This window comes from Chinchilla lanigera, unplaced genomic scaffold, assembly GCF_000276665.1.
Source record: "Chinchilla lanigera isolate Chin_1 unplaced genomic scaffold, ChiLan1.0 scaffold00137, whole genome shotgun sequence".
NCBI classification, from domain to species: Eukaryota; Metazoa; Chordata; class Mammalia; order Rodentia; family Chinchillidae; genus Chinchilla; species Chinchilla lanigera.
Window position 1 is genome coordinate 2,801,491 of NW_004955538.1, and position 18,335 is coordinate 2,819,825.

Sequence of the window (18,335 nt, forward strand, 5' to 3'; positions counted from 1 at the left end):
GGCGCCCGTTTCGGGGCCCCGGGTGCTGAGGATGCTCGCGGGGTGAGCGGCGCCCTCTGTGCCCGGGCGGCCCGCTGTGCACGGGAAGGGGGCGCCAGATCTGCGCAGGGCTCTAACTTTGGCGAGAGCGTCGCTCTGGGGCCCGGCTCGCTGGGTCCCGGGGTGGCGGCTCCTTGCAGCCGGGCTCACTGTCTTCTTGCACTTCCACCCCGCAGGTGGCTGAGGGTGGCCTAGCCCGCGAGCAGCTGCCGCTGCTGGAGGTGTCCCCGCGCAAGAGGCTGCCTGCCGGGCCCGAGCCGAACCCATGCGGCAGCCGCCCTGCACCCGAGGGGGCCGGGGCGGGCGCAGAGCAGGGACATTCCGCCGGTGGGGGCGGCTGGTGCCGTCACTGCCACACCAAGCTGGTGGAGCTCAAGCGGCAGGCGTGGAAGCTGGTCAGCGGGCCCGGGACTCCCCTCCGGGTAAGTGCCTACACTCCAGGGCCCAGATTTGAGAGACCTTAGGAGTTGGGAGGAGTCCGGGTTCTAGCGGGTCCTGTTGCCGCCTGTGGCTCTGGGTCTCAGTTTCCCCTCTAACACGGGGTGTGTGAGTTGGGGCAGCTCCTCCTGGGGTCCAGCTGCAGGTAGGAGAGGGTCTGGGCAGGCATTTCTCTCCGCACAGAGGTCCCACAGCTGAAGCCACGCTGTGTGGGAGGGGGAGGGGAGCCTGCTTGCAAGGCCCAGCCAGGGGCAGGAGCTCCTCTGCCAGCCAAGAGGTTCCCTGGGCCCTGAGGTCCTGAGCCAGGTGTCTGACATGGCTCACCTGCGTCAGACAGTGTGGAGGGAGAGGTGGCCACCCCCTGCAGCTGGGGCGACCCCACGGGTCCTGGGGTCTCTGGGTTTCCCAGGTGTAGCCCTGCCGGCAGGGTGTTGGTGGGAGAGAGTTGCGCTGGGCTTTCCGGCCAGTGGGCTCGCCTGGCTGCAGAGCAGGCAGCATTGTTCAGGGAACAATGCCACTGGAAGTTTGCGCAGGCCGGGGAGAGGCGGGGGTCTCCAGAGGAAGCATGTGCCGGCCTGCAGTCCGGCTGGAGGAGCTCGGGGAAGTCCGCAGAATCCCCGTGGACCCTGAGTACAGTTCTCCAGGAGGGTGTGGGCCACAGGTCTGAGACAAGAGACCCTGAGCTCCCTTCCGGCCTGGGTGCCAGTCTGGCTTTCATCCTGGGTCCTCTCCAGGGACCCCGGGGAGGGGAGAGGACCAGGAGGCCAGTCCTAGGTGCTGTTGGTGACAGGCTTTTGAGGGCCTTCGGGAAGCTGAGGCTAGGGAAGCAGAGGAACTTTACTGACAGCTGGTCTCCCTGCTCTTGCTTTGCCTGGCCTGGTCCTGTGTGGGCCTGCTGGGTGCTGGTTATGGGATCCGGTGGATGCAGGGTCACCCATCTGGGGTGTCTTGGAGATCTCTGCTTGGAGAACCCGGCAGCATGGTCCCCATCCATCTCCACATCCCCGAGTTTGGCTTTGACATCTGCTGCTGCTCTTCAGGACTGGGGTGGCTGACTGTGACACCAGCAGCCCCGGGTCCTGAGCCAGTGCTGTGTGTGGCCCTGACCCTCCTCTGTGGTTTGTGCCTCCGTGTGTGCCGCCAGGCCTGTGCTACGAGCGCTATCCAGCTGTAGGTTCCACAGCTGAGGAGGGTTTGGGGCCATCCTGCAACCCTGGGACCTCAGCAGTGTCTTTGCCAGTGTCCAGGGTGAGCTGTGTGCCCTTGGGGTAGGACCACGATGACTGACTGGCTGGGACCCGGTGGGTGCACCTCTGTTCCCCAAGGCCATGGTGATCCTAGGCATCCAGAGCTGGGGTGCTGGGGTTTCCCTGGGGTTTCTTGGTTTACAGAGAACTTGGCCAGGATGGTCCTGGGGCTGGGCCTGGGCCTGACCGTTAGAGGCCTGTTAGGTCACTGCTGAACCTCAATGGCAAGGGGCGGTCTAGGGGGTTGAGGGACCTGTGGGTCCCCCTCATCATCTGCCTTCTGCTCCTCCTGCTGGGGACCTGGCAGCCCTGTGAAGGCTTCTGCTGTGTCACAGGGCCGCCTGGCATGGCAGCCGTAGGGTGGCCTGGAGTTAAGGCCTTCTGCGCCCTCCACCCCCTCTCCTCAGCCCTGTCTGGTGCCGGGAGTGTGTGTCCTTTTCCTGCTCTGTTGTCCTTCTTGATCCAAGGATGGTGCCACCTTTGCCCTCCAGGTCCCCTCCCCACACCCTCAGCGTCCCTGGTTCCCTGCACTCCCTTCCCAGCTGCCCTGCCTCTGAGATGTCCCTGCAGGCCTGTGGTCCCCACGCACAGCCCAGAGCCCGGCCTCTCCTGCTTCTGCTGGACCTGAGCCTCATGCCGCTCCTCGTCCCGTGTCCTCACTGCTGCAGTGGGTCGCTACCAAGTTCTAGCAGACTTTGTCCCCACGGCAGTCTGGAGTGTCACCCCAGACTACTGCTAGGGAAGGCATGGGCTCCAAGTCACTTGGAAATGTTTGTTGAATGACCGAGTGACCAGGCTAAGTGACCCTGAGGGCTGTTGGGGCTGGATTCTGGCTCTGTGTCCTCACGGTGGTGGCCTGCAAGGGCTGCTCCCTGCTGTGACGGGGCAGGGTCCCACATGGGGAGCCATTCCAGCTGCTGCCTGAGCCGTCCGTGTGGGAACTCCTCCAGAGGCCTGGTGACGTCTGAGGTGTCAGTACCGGTGCTGAGTTGATTATCACTCAGATGGGGAAGTGATCAGTTCTTGTTTAGCCTTTGCTGCAGGTGGGGTCTCATTCTCTCGGCCTCCAGGGCTCCATGGCATTGTGGATGCTCGTGCGCCAACGTGGTACCAAGGGCTTGCTCAGATGGTCGCCAGGCAGCCAAGGCCACCCATGGGTGCAACTTGGGGCTACTGTCTCCTCGGCAGTGCAGGCTCCTATGGGCCTCCTGGCACCTGACCCGCACTCCTGCCTCTGCGGCCTGGGCTTGGTGTGTGGCCTTGGGCCCCGTCATGGCTGTGCCTGTCTGCCTCCAGGTGAGGCGTGCGGGGACCCGGCAGCTCTCCACTCCACTCTGTCACTTCCCGGAGCCCCTGCTTCCTGGGTCTGCGGCTTCCAGGGTCTGATTTGGATGCTTGCCCCGAGGCCAGACCCCCCAGCTGCGGCTGTGCCCCCCACGCTGTTTGGAGCCTGGCCTGGGCTCCCCGACGTGCCAGGCGCAGTACCTGCCTCAGGCACTGCAGGGCGGGGCCTAGGCTCCTCGGCTGCGCCCAGGTGCCCTGGATTCAGTGGCACCCGGGGAGGTGTGAGAGGGGCCAGGGCTCCCTGGGCTCCTGCCAGGGGTGGTGACTCAGCTGGGAAGGGATCCGGGACTGGACCCATGGGGCTTGGGCCCCCAGGCCTTTCAGGAGCCTAGGTGTGGGGGGAGGCTGGGCTGGCTGCTCCCCAGCAGGCTGGCTCAGTGTGGGGTGGGGTGGGACGAGGACCTTCCCTCCCGGTTGTCTCACCTGCGCTGCTGGCCTGGGGCTGCGCAGGCTTCACGGAGACTGAGCCCGGGGAAGTGGGCCGTGCCCCTCTGAAGCTCAGGCTGGGCAGAGGTGAGTGCTGGCTCCTGGTGGGTGCCGGTGGCTGGGTGTCCAGGACGCGCCCCTGCATAAGGCGGGGATTCTGGGCAGGGCTGGCTGAGTGTGGTCGCTGGCCCTGCTGCCCTCTGCCCAGGCTGGAAGGGGAGCGGGGCACAAGACGGCCTGGAGTGAGTGAGGCCAGGACTCCCTCGGAGTGTCCTGGGAGGGTTGGCAGAGCTGGTTCTTGTCTGAAACAACGAGGAAGGCTTAGTTTCCCTTGTGCTGTGCCTTCCGGGAGGCCCACAGCTAGCCACGCAACTCTCGAAGAGTGGGGCCTTCCACACATATTAGGGGAACTGGTCATTTCTGTGTGTTTTCACTGAGGCTGTGTCCAGTTGTGTAGTTTTGTTTCTGATTTGTATTGTGTAGTTTCTGGAGGCGGTTTTGATCTTTGTGCCTGACGAATAAGCAGAGTGAAGCTGACCTGAGTGTGTGTAGGTGTCTGGCTGTCGCTCGGCCTCTGGAATGGGGGCCTGTGTGCTGCAGGGCCGTGGCTGGGAGTGCCTTGTCTGTCACTGAGCCCAAGTACTGGCTTCCCACCCCTCCCCCTGGGTGGAGCCCAGAGGCCCTATGTCCAGGCAGAGTGGGCACCCTTGCCTGTCCTGGGCTGGGGCGCCTTCTCTGGTGCCCCTGTAGGCAGGGTGAGCCTGGGGTGTCCCGTGTTCCCTGGGAGGGCTCCTAGCCTTGTGGTCGCATCCCCCATAGGTGGCATCCCAGGTTCTGCTGGATAGGGTGGCAGTATCTAGCCTCACACGTGGCTGCCACTGTGTGCCATGACCCCGGACCTGGGTGGTGGGCTGGCCGAGCCACTGCATGTTTCTGGGTGGAGCCTGCCTGGCACTACCCTGCCATGTCCTGCCCTGTCCCCCAGCCTCGGCCTGCAGCTACGGCCCGGCTCGGCCTTCCAGATGGGATTCTGCACCTTCCTGGTGGTCCCAGCTGGGGCTGGGTGGCCCGAGTGATTTTCCCTGAGCCTTCCAGCTCTGGCTGCTTGACCACTGCCCTGGTCAAGGGCCTTTCCACCCCAGCACGGATCCTGCCCTGCCCCACACCCGCTCCAGCTGGAGGAAACTCTGGGATCTGCTCCCAGCTTTCTCACCATTCTGCTCCTGGGGGTGGGGCTAGGGTCCCTGATCAGCTCAGGGGCTCCCCAAGAGGGGCCAGTTGGGTGGTGAAGGGTGAGGCTGGAGCAGGGGCCTGAGCGTCGGTACTCTCTGCTCTGCTGTCCAGCTGTGCACAGGGAGGAGGTGTCTCAGCCCCTCTGACCCTCCGCAGTGGGCACTGTAGGCAGAGTGGTTGTTGTCCGGTGAGGTAGAGGCTGGGGTGCCCGGCAGTAGTGTATGGCTCTTGAGGTGCTGCCGGGCCTGTCCTGCCCAGGGATTGGGGGATTGGTGAGGGAGGTTGGCCTGCTCTTGCAACGCCTGGGCCGGGCTTGGCGTTGTCCCTTCAGGGGACCCTGCTCTTGAGTGTGGAGGGAGAAGAGCCTGGGGCAGAGTTGGGAAGCAGCGAAGGCCGCACATCCTGCTCGCCCGCACCTGCTAAGCCATTGTCCCCACGCGGGCTGCGGGTGCAGGGAGGCACGGTGCCGCTCACCTGAGCCCCAGGGCTGGCCCTCGGCGGCGCTGCTCCTCCTCTGGTTTGTGCACTGACACGTGCTTTGGGGAGGGACAGCCGAGGTTCAGCGTTCAGTCCAAAGAGACAAGCGTCTGCACAGGGGCAGTGTCCACAGTGCTGGCTGAGAGGGGCCGCCTGGAGCTGAGCCGAGGCTGTGTGCTGTGGCCTTGGCTTGGGGTGGGGCCACTGCCAACCTCCAGCAGAGGCCTTTATCCTTGAGGGCCCCAGTGCCCTGCCGGGCAGTGGGTAAACAGAGAGGCCCTTGAGGGAGGAGGGTCTCAATGACCAGTCTGTGTCCGCATGGTCCAGCTGGGCCGTGCCTGGCACAGGTCTTGGGCTGCATGGCGCTGGTTGGTGCTGGGTGGGCCTGGGGGAGGCCCATGCTGCCAGGAGCTTCGCGCTGCAGCCTGGAGGATGGGGCCCTGGCCTGGAGTGAGATGCCTGCTGCGTGAGAGGGCGCTGGGCAGTTGAGGTGTGACTGCCAGTTTTCAGGCTGGAAAGTCAGTGCAGCCCGTGCCTCCACCCCACCAGGCTGCAGGGGACCCGGAGCGTCCTTGGCTGCATGGCTTGTGGGCGCAGCCGCCGGGCCCTTCCTGGACCTGTTGTCAACTCCGGAAGCGGCGGTGCAGGGTCACAGCCCACAGGGCTTTGTTTGGGAAGGGAAAGGACGAGGTGGAGGGGGCGGTGACCACGGGGTCCTCACTCACACTGTGGGGTAGGGCAGGGGGACCCAGGGCTCTGGGGGCCTCTGGTCCTGTTTGGCCCTGCCCATGGGTGCTGGGATGCCTTTGTGGGGTCCCTGGGGGCGACAGGCTCAGAGAGGCTCTCTTGCAGTGGGATCTGGGGCTGCTTGGACCTGGGTGTGGATCCCTGCTACCACCAGGACAGGGCTGGGCCTATGCTGTCCCTGGGTGGGGGCCTGGCCAGCCCTGGAGTGAGATGTGAGGTCTCTCCTGGTGCTGGCACTGGGAGAAAATAGAAGGATTACTTACCTCAGCTCAGAGACACCAGCAAGGAAATAAGAAATGAGAAACCATCATTTCTAAGTAGGGGAGGCTCCAGGAAGCCCTCGGCATGAGGGGTGCTAAATTGAATCAAATTAAGAAAAACATTTTTCCAAATGCAAGTAAAATATCTGTTTAATTAGACCCTAAAGGAGAAATTGTCATATTTTGCGGTGGAATAATTAGTCTCTCTGAAGGCCCCAGCTTTGCAGGGTGAGGGGCAGCCTGTGCCGGGCTTTGGGGCGAAGCCCTGTGATTGGGCAGTGACCTGGGGCCCCGCAGCAGGCCCTGCGATTGGGCAGTGACCTGGGGCCCCGCAGCAGGCCCTGCGATTGGGCAGTGACCTGGGGCCCCGCAGCAGGCCCTGCGATTGGGCAGTGACCTGGGGCCCCGCAGCAGGCCCTGCGATTGGGCAGTGACCTGGGGCCCCGCAGCAGGCCCCCCTGACCCTGACCCTGACCCTCGGTGTGCACTGAATCCTGAAGGTGCAGCAGGCTGTACAGAGCAGGTGCTGTGGGGCCCCAGCTGGGCCCCGAACAAGGGGTCTCCGGGCTGGGCTCTGCTTATCCTGGCCCCAGAGATGCTGGCCCCGGCACAGGCTGTGTGCTTCTCAGAGACCTGAGCGGAGCTCAGCGATTTCCCCGTCTGGGTCCCTGACTGCGAGGGCCGCTGTCCTGGTGTGCGACCAGGGTTGGGAAGGTGGCCTGGTTGGCGTCAGGCTCAGTGTCCCCTGGGAGTGAGGTGGGTTTGGGTCCTGTCCCAGGAGAGATGCTTGTGCCCAAAGTGGGCTTTGAGTCTTATAATCTCAGTACTCTGGGAGGCTGAGGCAAGAGGATGGCAAATTTGAGCCGAACCCGGGGAATTTAATGACTTAGTGAGGCCGTCTTTAAATAAAAAAGGAAACGGCTGGGGTTGTGCTCAGTGTGACCGCCCTGGTTTCTGTGCCCGGTACTGACAAAAGAGAAAGAAAGTGGGCTTTGGTCACAGGCCAGCCTCTCGGGAGCCCGTGCAGCAGCTGGGGTGCAGGTCCCTGGCTACGGTGCCCATGCGGTGGGTACTGAGCAGTGACTGGCAGCCTGTGTGGGCCTCCCAGTGGGGACTGAGCTCAGTGGCCAGCCCTACCCTGTCCTGGGGCCCCGTGTGACATCCTGGGGCCTGGACAGGACCTGCGTTCGAGAACCCCTAGCGGGGCCTAGCTGGGCACTGGCTGTGGCTGCCCAGGTCCTGGTCACCTCCCTTTGGCTCCCCCGCGGGCTGGAGGAAGGTGCTGTGCGTCCTCAGGGGCCCCTTCCCTCCCCGCTGCCCACTCCCTTCCTGGCTCCTGTGGTGCAAGCCATGGAGCGGTGGAGAGGGCTCCCCAAGCCTGAGGTCCCCAGGACAGGCGAGTTCCCTGGCGGCCAGCAGAACAAAGGCTGCTGGCCGGGTGGGGCTTGGGCGCGCTGGGCCGGCCTGTCGGGCTGGGCTAATGGCTGCAGTGGGGCGGGCACTTCCTTCCCCTTCACAGCCTCCTGCAGAGTGGAAAAGCAGTGCAATCAGAGCACAGGGAAGCTGGCCCAGCCGCCCTCGCCCTCGGGCTGGGGCCCTGGTGCTGGCTGTCTGGGAGGGGGTGGGGCGCCCAGTGTGGACCTGGTGCTGCGCTGCTGTGGTGGAGCGGCAGGGCTACCTGTGGGTTCTAGGGGTCCGGGTGGGGGACCCTCCCTCTGCTGGGCTGAGCTCCGGGAACGCCTGCAGGGGTGTGGGGCGGGGAGCTGCTGGTCGGGACCAGACCTGCCAGGCACTGCAGAGCTGGAGAGAGTCCAGGCTTCCGGCAAGCACCTCGAGCCCCCAGCTGGCTGGAGGCTGGGCCTGTGTGGGTCATCCTTTCATGTGATTTGGCATCCCTGGGGCCGTGGGCTGGCACTGGAGATGAGCAGGAGAGAGCCCTGCTCAGGGCAGCCCCAGGATTCCCCACAATGCTGGCCACCCCTGGCAAGGACTGACCACCAGCCACAGGGCAGGCTCAGGGGCCAGTGGCCTCATCTTCAGTTCAGAACAGGGCATGTTTGGGGACACGGTGGTCTTTTTTGTGACCAAGCAGGGGCAGGGGCAGGGGACTCCCTCCAGCCAGCTTGGGAGGGAGACCCAGGATGGGGTAGGGTCTGGGGGGCCCCAGAAGGTCCCTGAGAGGAGCTGGGGACCTCAGCCCACCCAGTCCATGGTGGGGCACAGTGTCACTGGTTCTCGTCACAGGAAAGAACTGCAGGACTGTCAGTGGGGGGCACTGGCAGGAAGCAGCCCACACGGAGGCCGGTGTGGCCCTGTGGCGAGGTGCAGGAGGCTAGGCTGGGAGTGTGCCTGGGGTCTTGGGGTGTCCTCCAGTCGGGTGGCCTAGGCTGTGTGCATCCCACTTGGGGGGCTGGCTAGATTGCGGGCAGTTGGCTTGTGCTTGAAGTTTAGAGAGCTGCTGTCCATACGACTGTGCTGCTTCCCTGGGGACGAGGTCAGCGGGAGGAAGTGCTGAGCCTGCCATGCCGGTGACGCACGTGCGTGGCCCGTGTGCAAGCTGAGTGCGTCTCTGAGGCCCTGGGAGAGTTTTCTGGAGCGAGTTTCCTCAGAGGGAAGCCACACTGTAACTGCACCCCATCTCCTTCTGAACCCCACCTCTGGGTCCATGGGACTCGGGGGCCTTGATCCAAACCACGGTGGAAACCTTGGCGTGGAGCTCTGCTTCTGCCCAAGGCTGCGGAAAGGCATAGTTTCAGTGTCCTGACTCCTGCGTGCCTTCTGCCCTTTCCCCCACCTGCCCGGGCACATGCACTGTCTGGGGGCCTTGCAAGAGCCTGTGACTGGCACACGGTGGCCTGGCGCCTCCATGCTCAGGCAGTGCTGGTCAGGTGCGGCCCTGGAGACCCAGCCATGTGAGGAAAAGGGCAGCCTTTCCTGCGCTCCACAGTAGTCCTGTTTCATTTTCCTGCTGGCCACCCAGGGCTGACTGCACACTTGGAAGAGGCCAATGAGTGTCTGCAGCGCCCCCAAGTCAGGGGTGAGGGGCCTCGTGGCCACACGCTTGTTGGGAGCCGCTGCCAACACGTCTTCTTGCTGCCCGGCTAACGATGGGGGAGGCGGCGGTTATCAAGGGCACTGTGAACCTCACTATTAAGCTCCAATAATTATTTTCCTGCTGGGTCCATGTGGATGAAACCGTGTGGGGCTTATTAATCAGTTATGGCTGGTGCTGCGGCCACGTGGTGTGGCGGTGGTGAGGGTGGGTGGCCAGCTGGCTCTGCGCGGCTGCCCCCACCTGGCTGCTGACTGTGTCTTTGTCCCTTGCTGTTCTTAGGATCCCTGCCTCTCCGCTCTGCTCCTGGACAAGCTCCCGGTGCCTGGGGTCTTGCCCGCGTGCCGTCCTGAGGCCGAAAGTCGCTGCGATGCCTGTGCCACACACCTGCACCAGCTCACCCGAGAGGCTCTGCGCCTGCTGCAGTCCCCTGCCAGCTGTGAGGACCCCGATGTCCCCCGAGGAGGCCTTGTACCCCCTGGCCCTGGGGCCATGACCAGTCCCAGGGATGCGCCCGGCCCCACAGAGAGGCAGCCGCCCACCCTGCCTGACCGGAGGAAGGGGCTGGCCTGGCCGGCTGGGCCCAGCGTCCAGGTGTCAGTGGCCCCTGCAGGCCTAGGCGGAGCGCTGAGCACGGTCACAATCCAGGCGCAGCCCTGCCTTGAGGGCGCATGGAACGTCTCAAGGGCCAGCGGCTTCCTGCCCCCAACTTGCCTGGTGAGTGCTGGGCACACTGAGGTCAGAGCTGGGCTCCTTCCAGGCCTGGGGCTTCCGATGCCCTCCGGGTGGGGGTCCCCAGACATTCCCACACCTTGCGTCAGAGCCCTGAGGTGGCCCTCTGCAACCTGTTGGGGACAGCTCGGGCCACCTTCCTGAGACCATGTGTGATGTGGGGGATGGAGGGGCACGGGTTGGCAGGAGGGAAGAGCTCTCTGTGAGGACCCTGCCACACCAGGCTCCCCCTGGCCACTATCCAGGTGGCACTAGCTTTCCTGTGGCTGGGCGGCAGAGACTGGGGCCTAGGGTGAGGCCAAGCCCCCTCCCACGCTGGGCCTGGTGTCTGTGGAGACAAGGGCAGTGCATGGAGAATGTCCCTTCCCGACGGAAGCCCAGCTTCCCTGGCTGGCTCTGGGTGGCCCTGCCTAGGGACCCGCAGTGTTCTTGAAGGGGCCCAGGTAGATGCTGCTCTTCCCTTGGCCCAGGGTGGCTGGTTGGGGTCTCCCCAGCATCCTCCAAACCCCCTTTTCCATCCGGAGAAGGGATTCCAGTGTCGGGGCTTCCTGGGATCCTGGGAGTTGTGGCTTGGGTTTGGGGAGCGAGCAGGCTTGGCTGTGGTGAGCACCCCTCGCTTGGGCCCTGCTAACCCTCTGTGCACTTCCCGCCTGGCTCAGACAGCTTCTCCAGGTGGCACTGTACCCTTGGCTGTGGCTACCTGCTTGCTGGGGACTAAGGCCAAGCCACCAGTGCTCTGCCCAGCCCCCCTGCACTCAGCACTGTGGGTCTGGGGTTGTGGGGAGCAGAGTCAAGACCCTTGGGCCGAGCCCCGAGGTGTGAGATACTGAAGGCAGGGCCCAGGGGTGCGAGGTCGGCAGCAGTGGTGCTGCACGCATGTGCGTGGCCGCGCAGTGCCTCCGGGGCTGAGGACCTGTGGATGGCTGTGGGCTGTCCACCCCAGGCGCCTGCAGCTTGTGGTTATGGGGACTCTAAAATGAGTTCAGGGCCCTGGACCTCGGTCTCCCTTCCTGGTGGCATTTCAGGGTATGGGCAGAGGTGCGGGCAGAGGCCCCTGTCCCAGCTTCCTGGCCTGCTGTGGCTGGGCCTTCGAGGTCACTATGTCATCAGGCGGGGAGTGTAGGGCACTCAGGGAAGAACTCTTGACCATAGCTGACCTCCCGCTGGTGTGATGATTCACCCCCGGAGTGGCCTCCCTGCAGACAGCGGCCAGGAACAGCACTCTCTGTTTCTCATCCTGGGGAGGCCTGACCGCTGGTACCTGGGAGGAGCGTGCTAGGGCTGCAGGCAGTGGCCTCCTGGAGGAGGGGGCATTGAGCCGGGCCCCAAGGGAGACCTGAGGTGATCGGCCCAAGACCTAAGACAGGGGCCCCACATGTCCCTTTCTGTGGTCTCTCCGGCCTGTCCTAGCCTGTGTCTGGCTGGGCACTGAGCCTGGCGATGTCGATGTCGGCAGTCTTACGTCTTGGTGTGGGATGGGGCCTGGGGTTAACGGGGAGAGTGTGTCCCTGCTGGCAGCCGGTGTGCCATAAAACGCAGGCATTTAGGGCACCCGCTCCCCATTTTATGTGTGCATTGATTGTGTTTCTGGTAGGGGGGAATGGATTTATAATTAGGGAACGGCCCAGCAATCAATAGGGAGATTATTAGAACCATAAATAGAACTTCAGGACTCAGATGAGGTAATATCCCCGATCCGAACATCAATTGTTAGAGGTAACCCTGGAGTGTTAAAATACTGCCTGATTCGCTCGAGACTGAAGTATTTCTGGAGCAATGCGCTGTGAATATCAGGACTGATCCCAGGCACACTTGACCTCGGGGGTGATGGCTCAGCCCCTGCTGTCCTGGGACACAGAGTGGAGGGCCAGGGCTCGACTCGGTGGGCACTGCCATCTCTGTGAGGTTGGCGGGGTGCTGAGGAGGAGTGTCTGGGCCTGGCCGGAGGGCTGCCCTTGAGGGGCAGCAGGTGATAGGGGCTGGGGAGCCAGGGCTGGAGCCTGTTGGGTGGCCCTGCAGGGGCCTTGCCGTGACAGTCCAGGTGTAGCAGCCCTTGGCCATGCAAACCTGAGCCTGCATCTGGGGACCTCATAGCACCTTCTGGGTCATCCACCACTGTGTGCCCAGGGCGCCCTGATGTCATAGCAGGCCTGTCGTGCCCACCTGCCCTGGCCGTGCTGGACAGAGGCCTGGGCCTGGCGTGTCCGGGGCAGGGGTGACACGGAGACCACTTCATTGCCAGCTCCTCAGCAGGTGGGCAGGGACACAGTGGACGCCCCCAGGGCAGTGGGGTCCTGAGGAACAGGGTTCCCCCTCTCTTTATGGTGTATGGGTGGCTCCTGCAGGGGTGCCAGGGTCTGGGGGAGCAGGAACGGGGGCTTTGCTATGTGCAGGCTTGGCTCCCGGACCTGGCTGGGCCCCTCATGGGAGCCTGCTTCCCTGCCTGTGGAGCGGGCATGGGCAGGGTGCCTCCTTCTCCCCTAGGCCTGCAGTGACCCTGCCTGCCCGTTCTGGGGGCCTCTGGCTGAGGAGCCTGGGCCTTCATGGGCGGGTGACTCTGCCCTGAAGTCCCAGCTCTGCTCCTCAGCACCTCGGGCGCTGTGGGGCGTTGTGGGTGTGGCTGACAGGCGCCGTCTTCCCCTGGGTGAACCCTGGCTAGGAGGTGGTCAGCCTGGAGGGCTCCTGGGAAAGGGCGAGTGTGGTGTTTCCCAGATAGTGTCCCGTGGAACCCTGGTGTTCCAGGGAGCCGCCCATGCCAGCTGACGTTGGGAGGCTCCACTGAGGCAGGGCTGTGGCGTCGGCGGGGGTGGTAAGCAGGTGCAGTTCTCCTGGCTGTGCCGGCCGCAGCCGGCCTTACGCTCTCCTCTCTCCTGCTTTTCCTTTCGTTGCTGCTGTGGCACCTCCATCTCGCTTTCTGTTGGCCCCCTCCCCTCCTGTCCCGTGTGTGGTCCCCTCCCTCCCACCCTGCCTCTCGCTTGGGACGGCTTCTTTTGGCATGCTTGGGCTCTGCTTCTGGCAGGAATTGGCAGTGGCCGTCCCGGTGGTCGGAGCCGTGGGACGGTGGAGCCGCGGCTGGTGCGGGACTCCTGAGACAGGTCAGTGTGGGTGGCCTGGTGGCCGTAGGTGGCACCGAGTGGCGGCTGGAGGTGGAGATGCAGGAGGAGCTGGTGGGGTGGCTGGGCCCTTGGGCATGGGTAGGGTGCCATGGGGCGGCTCTGGCCCTGCCGAGACCCCTGTGGCCTCAGTCCCACACCTGCAGGCAGCGGGGAGCTGGGTGTGACCAGGCCAGGCGCAATGGTGCTATCACCGGCTGTGACTGAGCACCCCCTCCCACGTCCCAGGAGCAGCTGGGCGCAGCCCTGCCCCCGGGGGGTGCACGTCCACCTTATGACTTTAAGATCCATCCTTCCCCAGGCTGCTCTGTCCTGCACGGGAGTTTAGGTCTTTCTCAGGGAACATGCACTGACAGGAAAGGAATTCTCATGAAAGGTGGAGCAGGCCAGGCTGGGTTCTGAGAGGTGTGCAGGAGTTCCTGACTGGCAGGCAGGTGGTGGGCATGGTGTGCTGCACCGTGCCAGGTTCTGCCTAGGCTGTTCGTCTGCCCTTTGCTGCAGCTGACCTTTCCTTCTCATAGCCAGGGCAAGAAGTGCTGGCCTTCCTCAGGCCTGAGCTTGGGGCTGGTTGTGAGTTTGTATAGATGGGCTTCTTCCTCCTCACTGTCCCAAGAGGGCTTTGGAAGCTGGCGCTGGTCACAGGCTGGGAAGAAGACACCCACCATGGTGGGGGAGCTGCTGATGATGGTCACAAATGTTCCCCCAGAACCTAGGGGCTTTTTCTGCCACAGTGCTCCCTGTGGCTTCTGCCTGTGTCCCCTGGAAGACCCTGAGGACACTGGATCCTTGGCTCCAGGACACTGGACTTCGCCTCTGTCGTCTCTGCCCACCTGGATGGAGCAGTCTGGGTCTGGCCATGGATGCACCCCAGGCTGGCTGGAGCTGGGCACTGTGGAGGAATGGGGACAGCGGCCCTGGGGAAGGAGACAGTCACCTGCCCACCAGAGGTCTGAGGCCCGAGGGGCAGACAGATGTTGTTTAGGGCACCAGCCGGGGCGTGCTGGTGACGTCCTGGAGTGTTTCACTACATCTGAGCTCAGCATGAGGTGTTTCCCTTCTGGAATTTATTTTAGCTAATTAGTTGGAAATGCTAGAGCAATATTTCAGACTTAGAGCATCCTACATTATCAAACAGGGCAGTTAGCACCGAGGCCAAATATCTAGTGTGGCTTCTTGTCCAGTGACAACTCTGGGGGCTCTCAGGAGGCCTGGGGCATTGCGGTGCGGGGCACCCCCGTCCACTGGACCTTTGTGGTCACTGCGTCTTGGGCACGTGGTGGGAGGGCCAGGAGCTCAGGCCTGGAAGTGTCCACCTCTGTCTCCCACTTGCTCTGAGCTGGAGACCTGGGTCTTTTGGTCCCGCTTCCTGGGGCTGGGGATTTTTCAAGCTCTGGTGTGCATGGCTTGTCTCCCAAGCTCCTGGTGCCCGGGGCAATGGGTGCCTCTGCCCACCCTCCCCTGCCTCACGTGGATTCTCTCTCCTTCCAGGCTGAGGCGGCCGTAGCTGCCGTGGCGGTGGCAGACTCTGTCCGAGACGCCACCCCCGTGGTGGGTCCTGATGGTCTGTCCAAGTCATGGGGCCAGGCGGGGGCCTGCACATCGACTCTGGTCACCCCAGGCCCGGGCACCTCGGCAGGGGGCTCCCCGGGTCCCTCTGCTGCAGCCTCCTTCTTCGTAAGGTACGTCCTCGGGGTGGCGGGGAGCAGCGTGTGTGGGGTGGGGCACCTCAGGGAGAAGGACTGGCCTCTGGTGGCCTGAGGTCTTTCTTGTGCGAACGATGACCTTGCGCGCTGCCTGGTGGAGTGGATAGGAGCTGTGCAGGGATGCAGCAGCCCTTGTGGCTCATCCTTCTGTCCACTGGCCTCCTGGGCACCACACAAGGACGTGCTGGCCCCTTGGGCTCTGTCGCAGGCCTGAGCTCGGTCTGCCAGGAGGGACAGGGCCACGGCTTGCACGCTCCAGGCCCCACAGTGCTTGGTGTCAGCTGGCGTGGGTGCGCAGGGGGCGGGGGGTTGCGTGTGCAGTGGAGCCATCCCGGTGCCTGGCCGAGGGAAGCAGCCCAGCAGACAGCGCTCAGCTCTGCAACCCTGGGCTCAGCGTCCTGTTCCCGCCCCGTGGGGGTCTGGGGTGCGGATTACAGGATGTAATCGCAGTAATGAGTGGTAATGGCGTGTACAGCTGTGGGTCACTGTCCCATTAGCAGCCGTGCGGGTGCTGATAAACTTGTCCCTGAATCACTGGGCAGCACGAGGGAGGAGGCTGCCTTATCAGCGCAGCTCCAGGGGGACCGTGAGGCCTGCTGGGGAGTGACTGGGCATATGATGAGGGCGTTGTCGCGGCTGACAGACACGCTCCGAGCTGCGTGCTGCTCCCACCACCAGGCTGGCCTCAGTCGCCACCCCAATTAGGAGCAGGGAGCCGGCTGGGGCCTGGAGGGTGGCGGGTGGCCAGCAGTGTGTCCCTGGGTGGGGGCCAGGAGGGGCAGACCTCCAAGCTGCTGCCTGTGAGCCCCACACCCTGAGTCCCCATTTCTGCCACTCTGCCCCGGACTCTGGGGCTCTGTGTGGCAGGAGGATTTGAAATGGGGGGGACCTCTGGAAAGAAAGAATGTCTTGGGGGCCACCTGCACCTGAGGCCCTGTGGCTACGGCGGGGGGGGGCGGGTCTTTTCGTAGGGGAGAAGAGCCCTGGCAGGGTGGCCCCCCACGCCGGCTCATTAGCGACCGGAGCAGCCGCCTTTTGTCTGAACCAGGCTGGTGTTGCTCTGCCTGAGCCATACCGCTGACCTTGGGGAGTTGCCATAGAAACGAAGAAACAAGAGCTGGGCCGTGAGGCAAATTTTCACGGGCCTGCCTGCTGCAGTTATTTCCAGCCAGCTAGGCACTCTGAGTCACACTGCAAGTGGGGGGCGTGCGAGGCCCTGCTTGGGTAGGTGTCCCAGCAGGCCGTGGTGGCCACCGTGGGCCCTGGGCTGGGGTCCTTAGCCAGCAGGGGTGAGAGGATAGGGGTTTAGGGGCTATGTCCCAGCTGTAGGGGGCAGTGAATTGGCCAGAGCACAGAGGGATTGCAGGGCCCAGCTCCTGCCCCAGAGAAAAGGCCAATGCCCGGCAGTGTCCTGTGTCCCTGCCTCTACCTCCACCCCAGGACTGGGGGGCAGGCAGCCTGCTCACCCTGCTCTTGGGGAGGGGCACCTGGAGGTGGCTTTGATGGCAGTGGGGCTCTGGCAGGGGTCTGCCTCCCTGCTGTGGGCTGTGGGGTGGGCACTGAGGGTTGAGTAGGAGCCAGCAGGTGCATTTGCTGAACAGGCAAAGTGGGGTGGGTGTCAGCAGTGGGGTTCTGGGACCCTGCAGCCCTGAGGTGAGTCTTGGCTCTGCCCCTGCCCGCCCCAGTACTTCCCCAGCACCGGCCTTGAGCCTTTCCGGGTCCTCTGCCCACCTCGGGCCTTCCCTCTGGATGGGAAGCCAAGGATGCCAGTGCCCAGAACTTGGAGGCAGGGCTGAGAGCAGGGCCGCTGCCGCTGAGTCCTGTGGACCCCGTATCCGTGACCCAAGTCCTCCTGCTCCCTGGGCAGCTGTGCCAGCACCTGCCCAGCCAGCTGCGGTCTCCCCGCTGTGCCACACCCTGTCGCGCTGCCTGCATGCCTGCCCTTCTGCCCTTTGGGACCCAGAATCCAGGCATCTCGGGGCTGGCCTTGGGTGGGGACCAGTGTGGCTTCCTGCCAGCACAGCCCCCCACTTGTGCCCACAGCCCACAGGCTCCTGGAGAGCTGTGTTGTCTGCCTGGGCATCCAGGCTGACCCCAGAGGGCAGGGCCAGGGCGGGCACTGTGTGGACTCCTGGAATCTTTGCCAGGCAGGCAGGAGAGCCTCTCTGTCACCTGCTTGTGGCCTCCAGGAGAGGTCCCAGGAGATGTGGGGAAGGGCTGGAGTACTGTGGGGTCAGGTCCTGAGTGGACAGAGGGTAGGCCCAGCCTGCCCAGCCTGTTGGCCCCGTTCTTCTGCAGTGGGGAAGCTCTGCCCTGGTGGGTCCTAGTGTCACCCTCTGCTGTTTCACCTCATTCAGAAGCCAAAGATCACCCCCACAGGCAGTGCCTAGAGTGTAGGCCTGGCTCCCAAGCTCTGCCGGCTGAGGAGCCAGGTACAGTGTCCACGTGGGGTGTTGACGGGCTGCTGGGAGTTGGTCTCGGTCTCACAGGGCCTGGATTTCATCAGAGGAGGAAGTGCTGTTCAAGCAGCGACAGGCATTGTGAAAGCAGGTACCTGAAGGCTGGGCGGGTGCTTGGGGAGCGGCCTGGTGGCTCCCAGCCCTTTGGGGCTGTTGGCGGTCAGGGAGGAGGCACTCGGTTAGGTGCCTGGCTGAAACCTACCGTGCAGGCTCCTGGGTCCCCAGGGTAGCCTGGTGTGGTTGAGGTCTGTGCTGCAGACCTCTGGTCCTGGAAGGGCGCAGAGGAGTGGAGCCGGCCATGGTCTCTTGCTTGGACCTTGCTGCAGTCCCCTGTGCCCCTGGCCACTCACAGTCCTCCCTGCCTCCGGGTGCCCTGCACATTAGGGGCATGGTGTGTGGGTGCAAGGGGTACTGCCCCCATAGCAGGCTGTGCCCTGAGCCAGTGACCTAAGGTAGGGCTGGGCTGGCCATGGCTGACCGTCCCCTTTGGGGTGAGATGTACCCTCCATGCCCAGCAGGCCTTGTGAGAGCCCTTTCCTGAATCCCAGGTCAGGTGTGGCCCCCATTTACAGACAAGACCCTGCCTGGGCCTCCTTGTTCTGCCTGGGTGGGCCGGGCTCCTGGCCTGAGGTGTCCTTCCTGTGAGTCCAGGGCTGGGCAGTGCTGGGTGGGCGCAGTGGAGCTGCCCTGTCTGTGCTTGTGGTCTCTGAGGTGGCCTGTAGCTTCTTCCTGCTGACTGCTGGGGAAGCCACTGGGGCGAGGTTTGGGATCGAGGCCATCCCTGCCCTAATGTGGAGCACCAACCATGGGCCCCAGGCCGACACTGCTTACCCTGCAGCCTGCGCCCCTTCCCTGGTCCTCGGGGTTTGCACCACTTCCTGGGGACCACGTTCTCTCGACTTTTCACACTGCTATGGGCGAAGTGCTACCTGTCTCTGTCCGTGGCTTCCTGCCGTGTGTGGGATTTGCCAGCCCCTGGCTCAGGCAGTGGGGTGTGGGTGTTGGGTGCTCACGATGCCCAAGGCTGTGGGTCTGCAGGGTCCAGACACCTCCACTGCCACCAGA

The 18,335-nt window shown here is 64.0% G+C and overlaps 1 protein-coding gene across 1 annotated transcript in view; it reads left to right on the plus strand.

Annotated features, from left to right (window-relative positions):
• Positions 1–215: 215 nt before the first annotated feature.
• Kif26a (kinesin family member 26A) overlaps positions 216–18,335 on the plus strand; it is a gene marked incomplete at its 5' end in the record, with an annotated part of 31,183 nt that continues 13,063 nt past the window's right edge. The window contains 3 exon segments of the mRNA XM_013507896.1: positions 216–461; positions 9,546–9,980; positions 14,597–14,787. Of these exon segments, the coding sequence (XP_013363350.1) occupies positions 216–461; positions 9,546–9,980; positions 14,597–14,787 (872 nt within the window).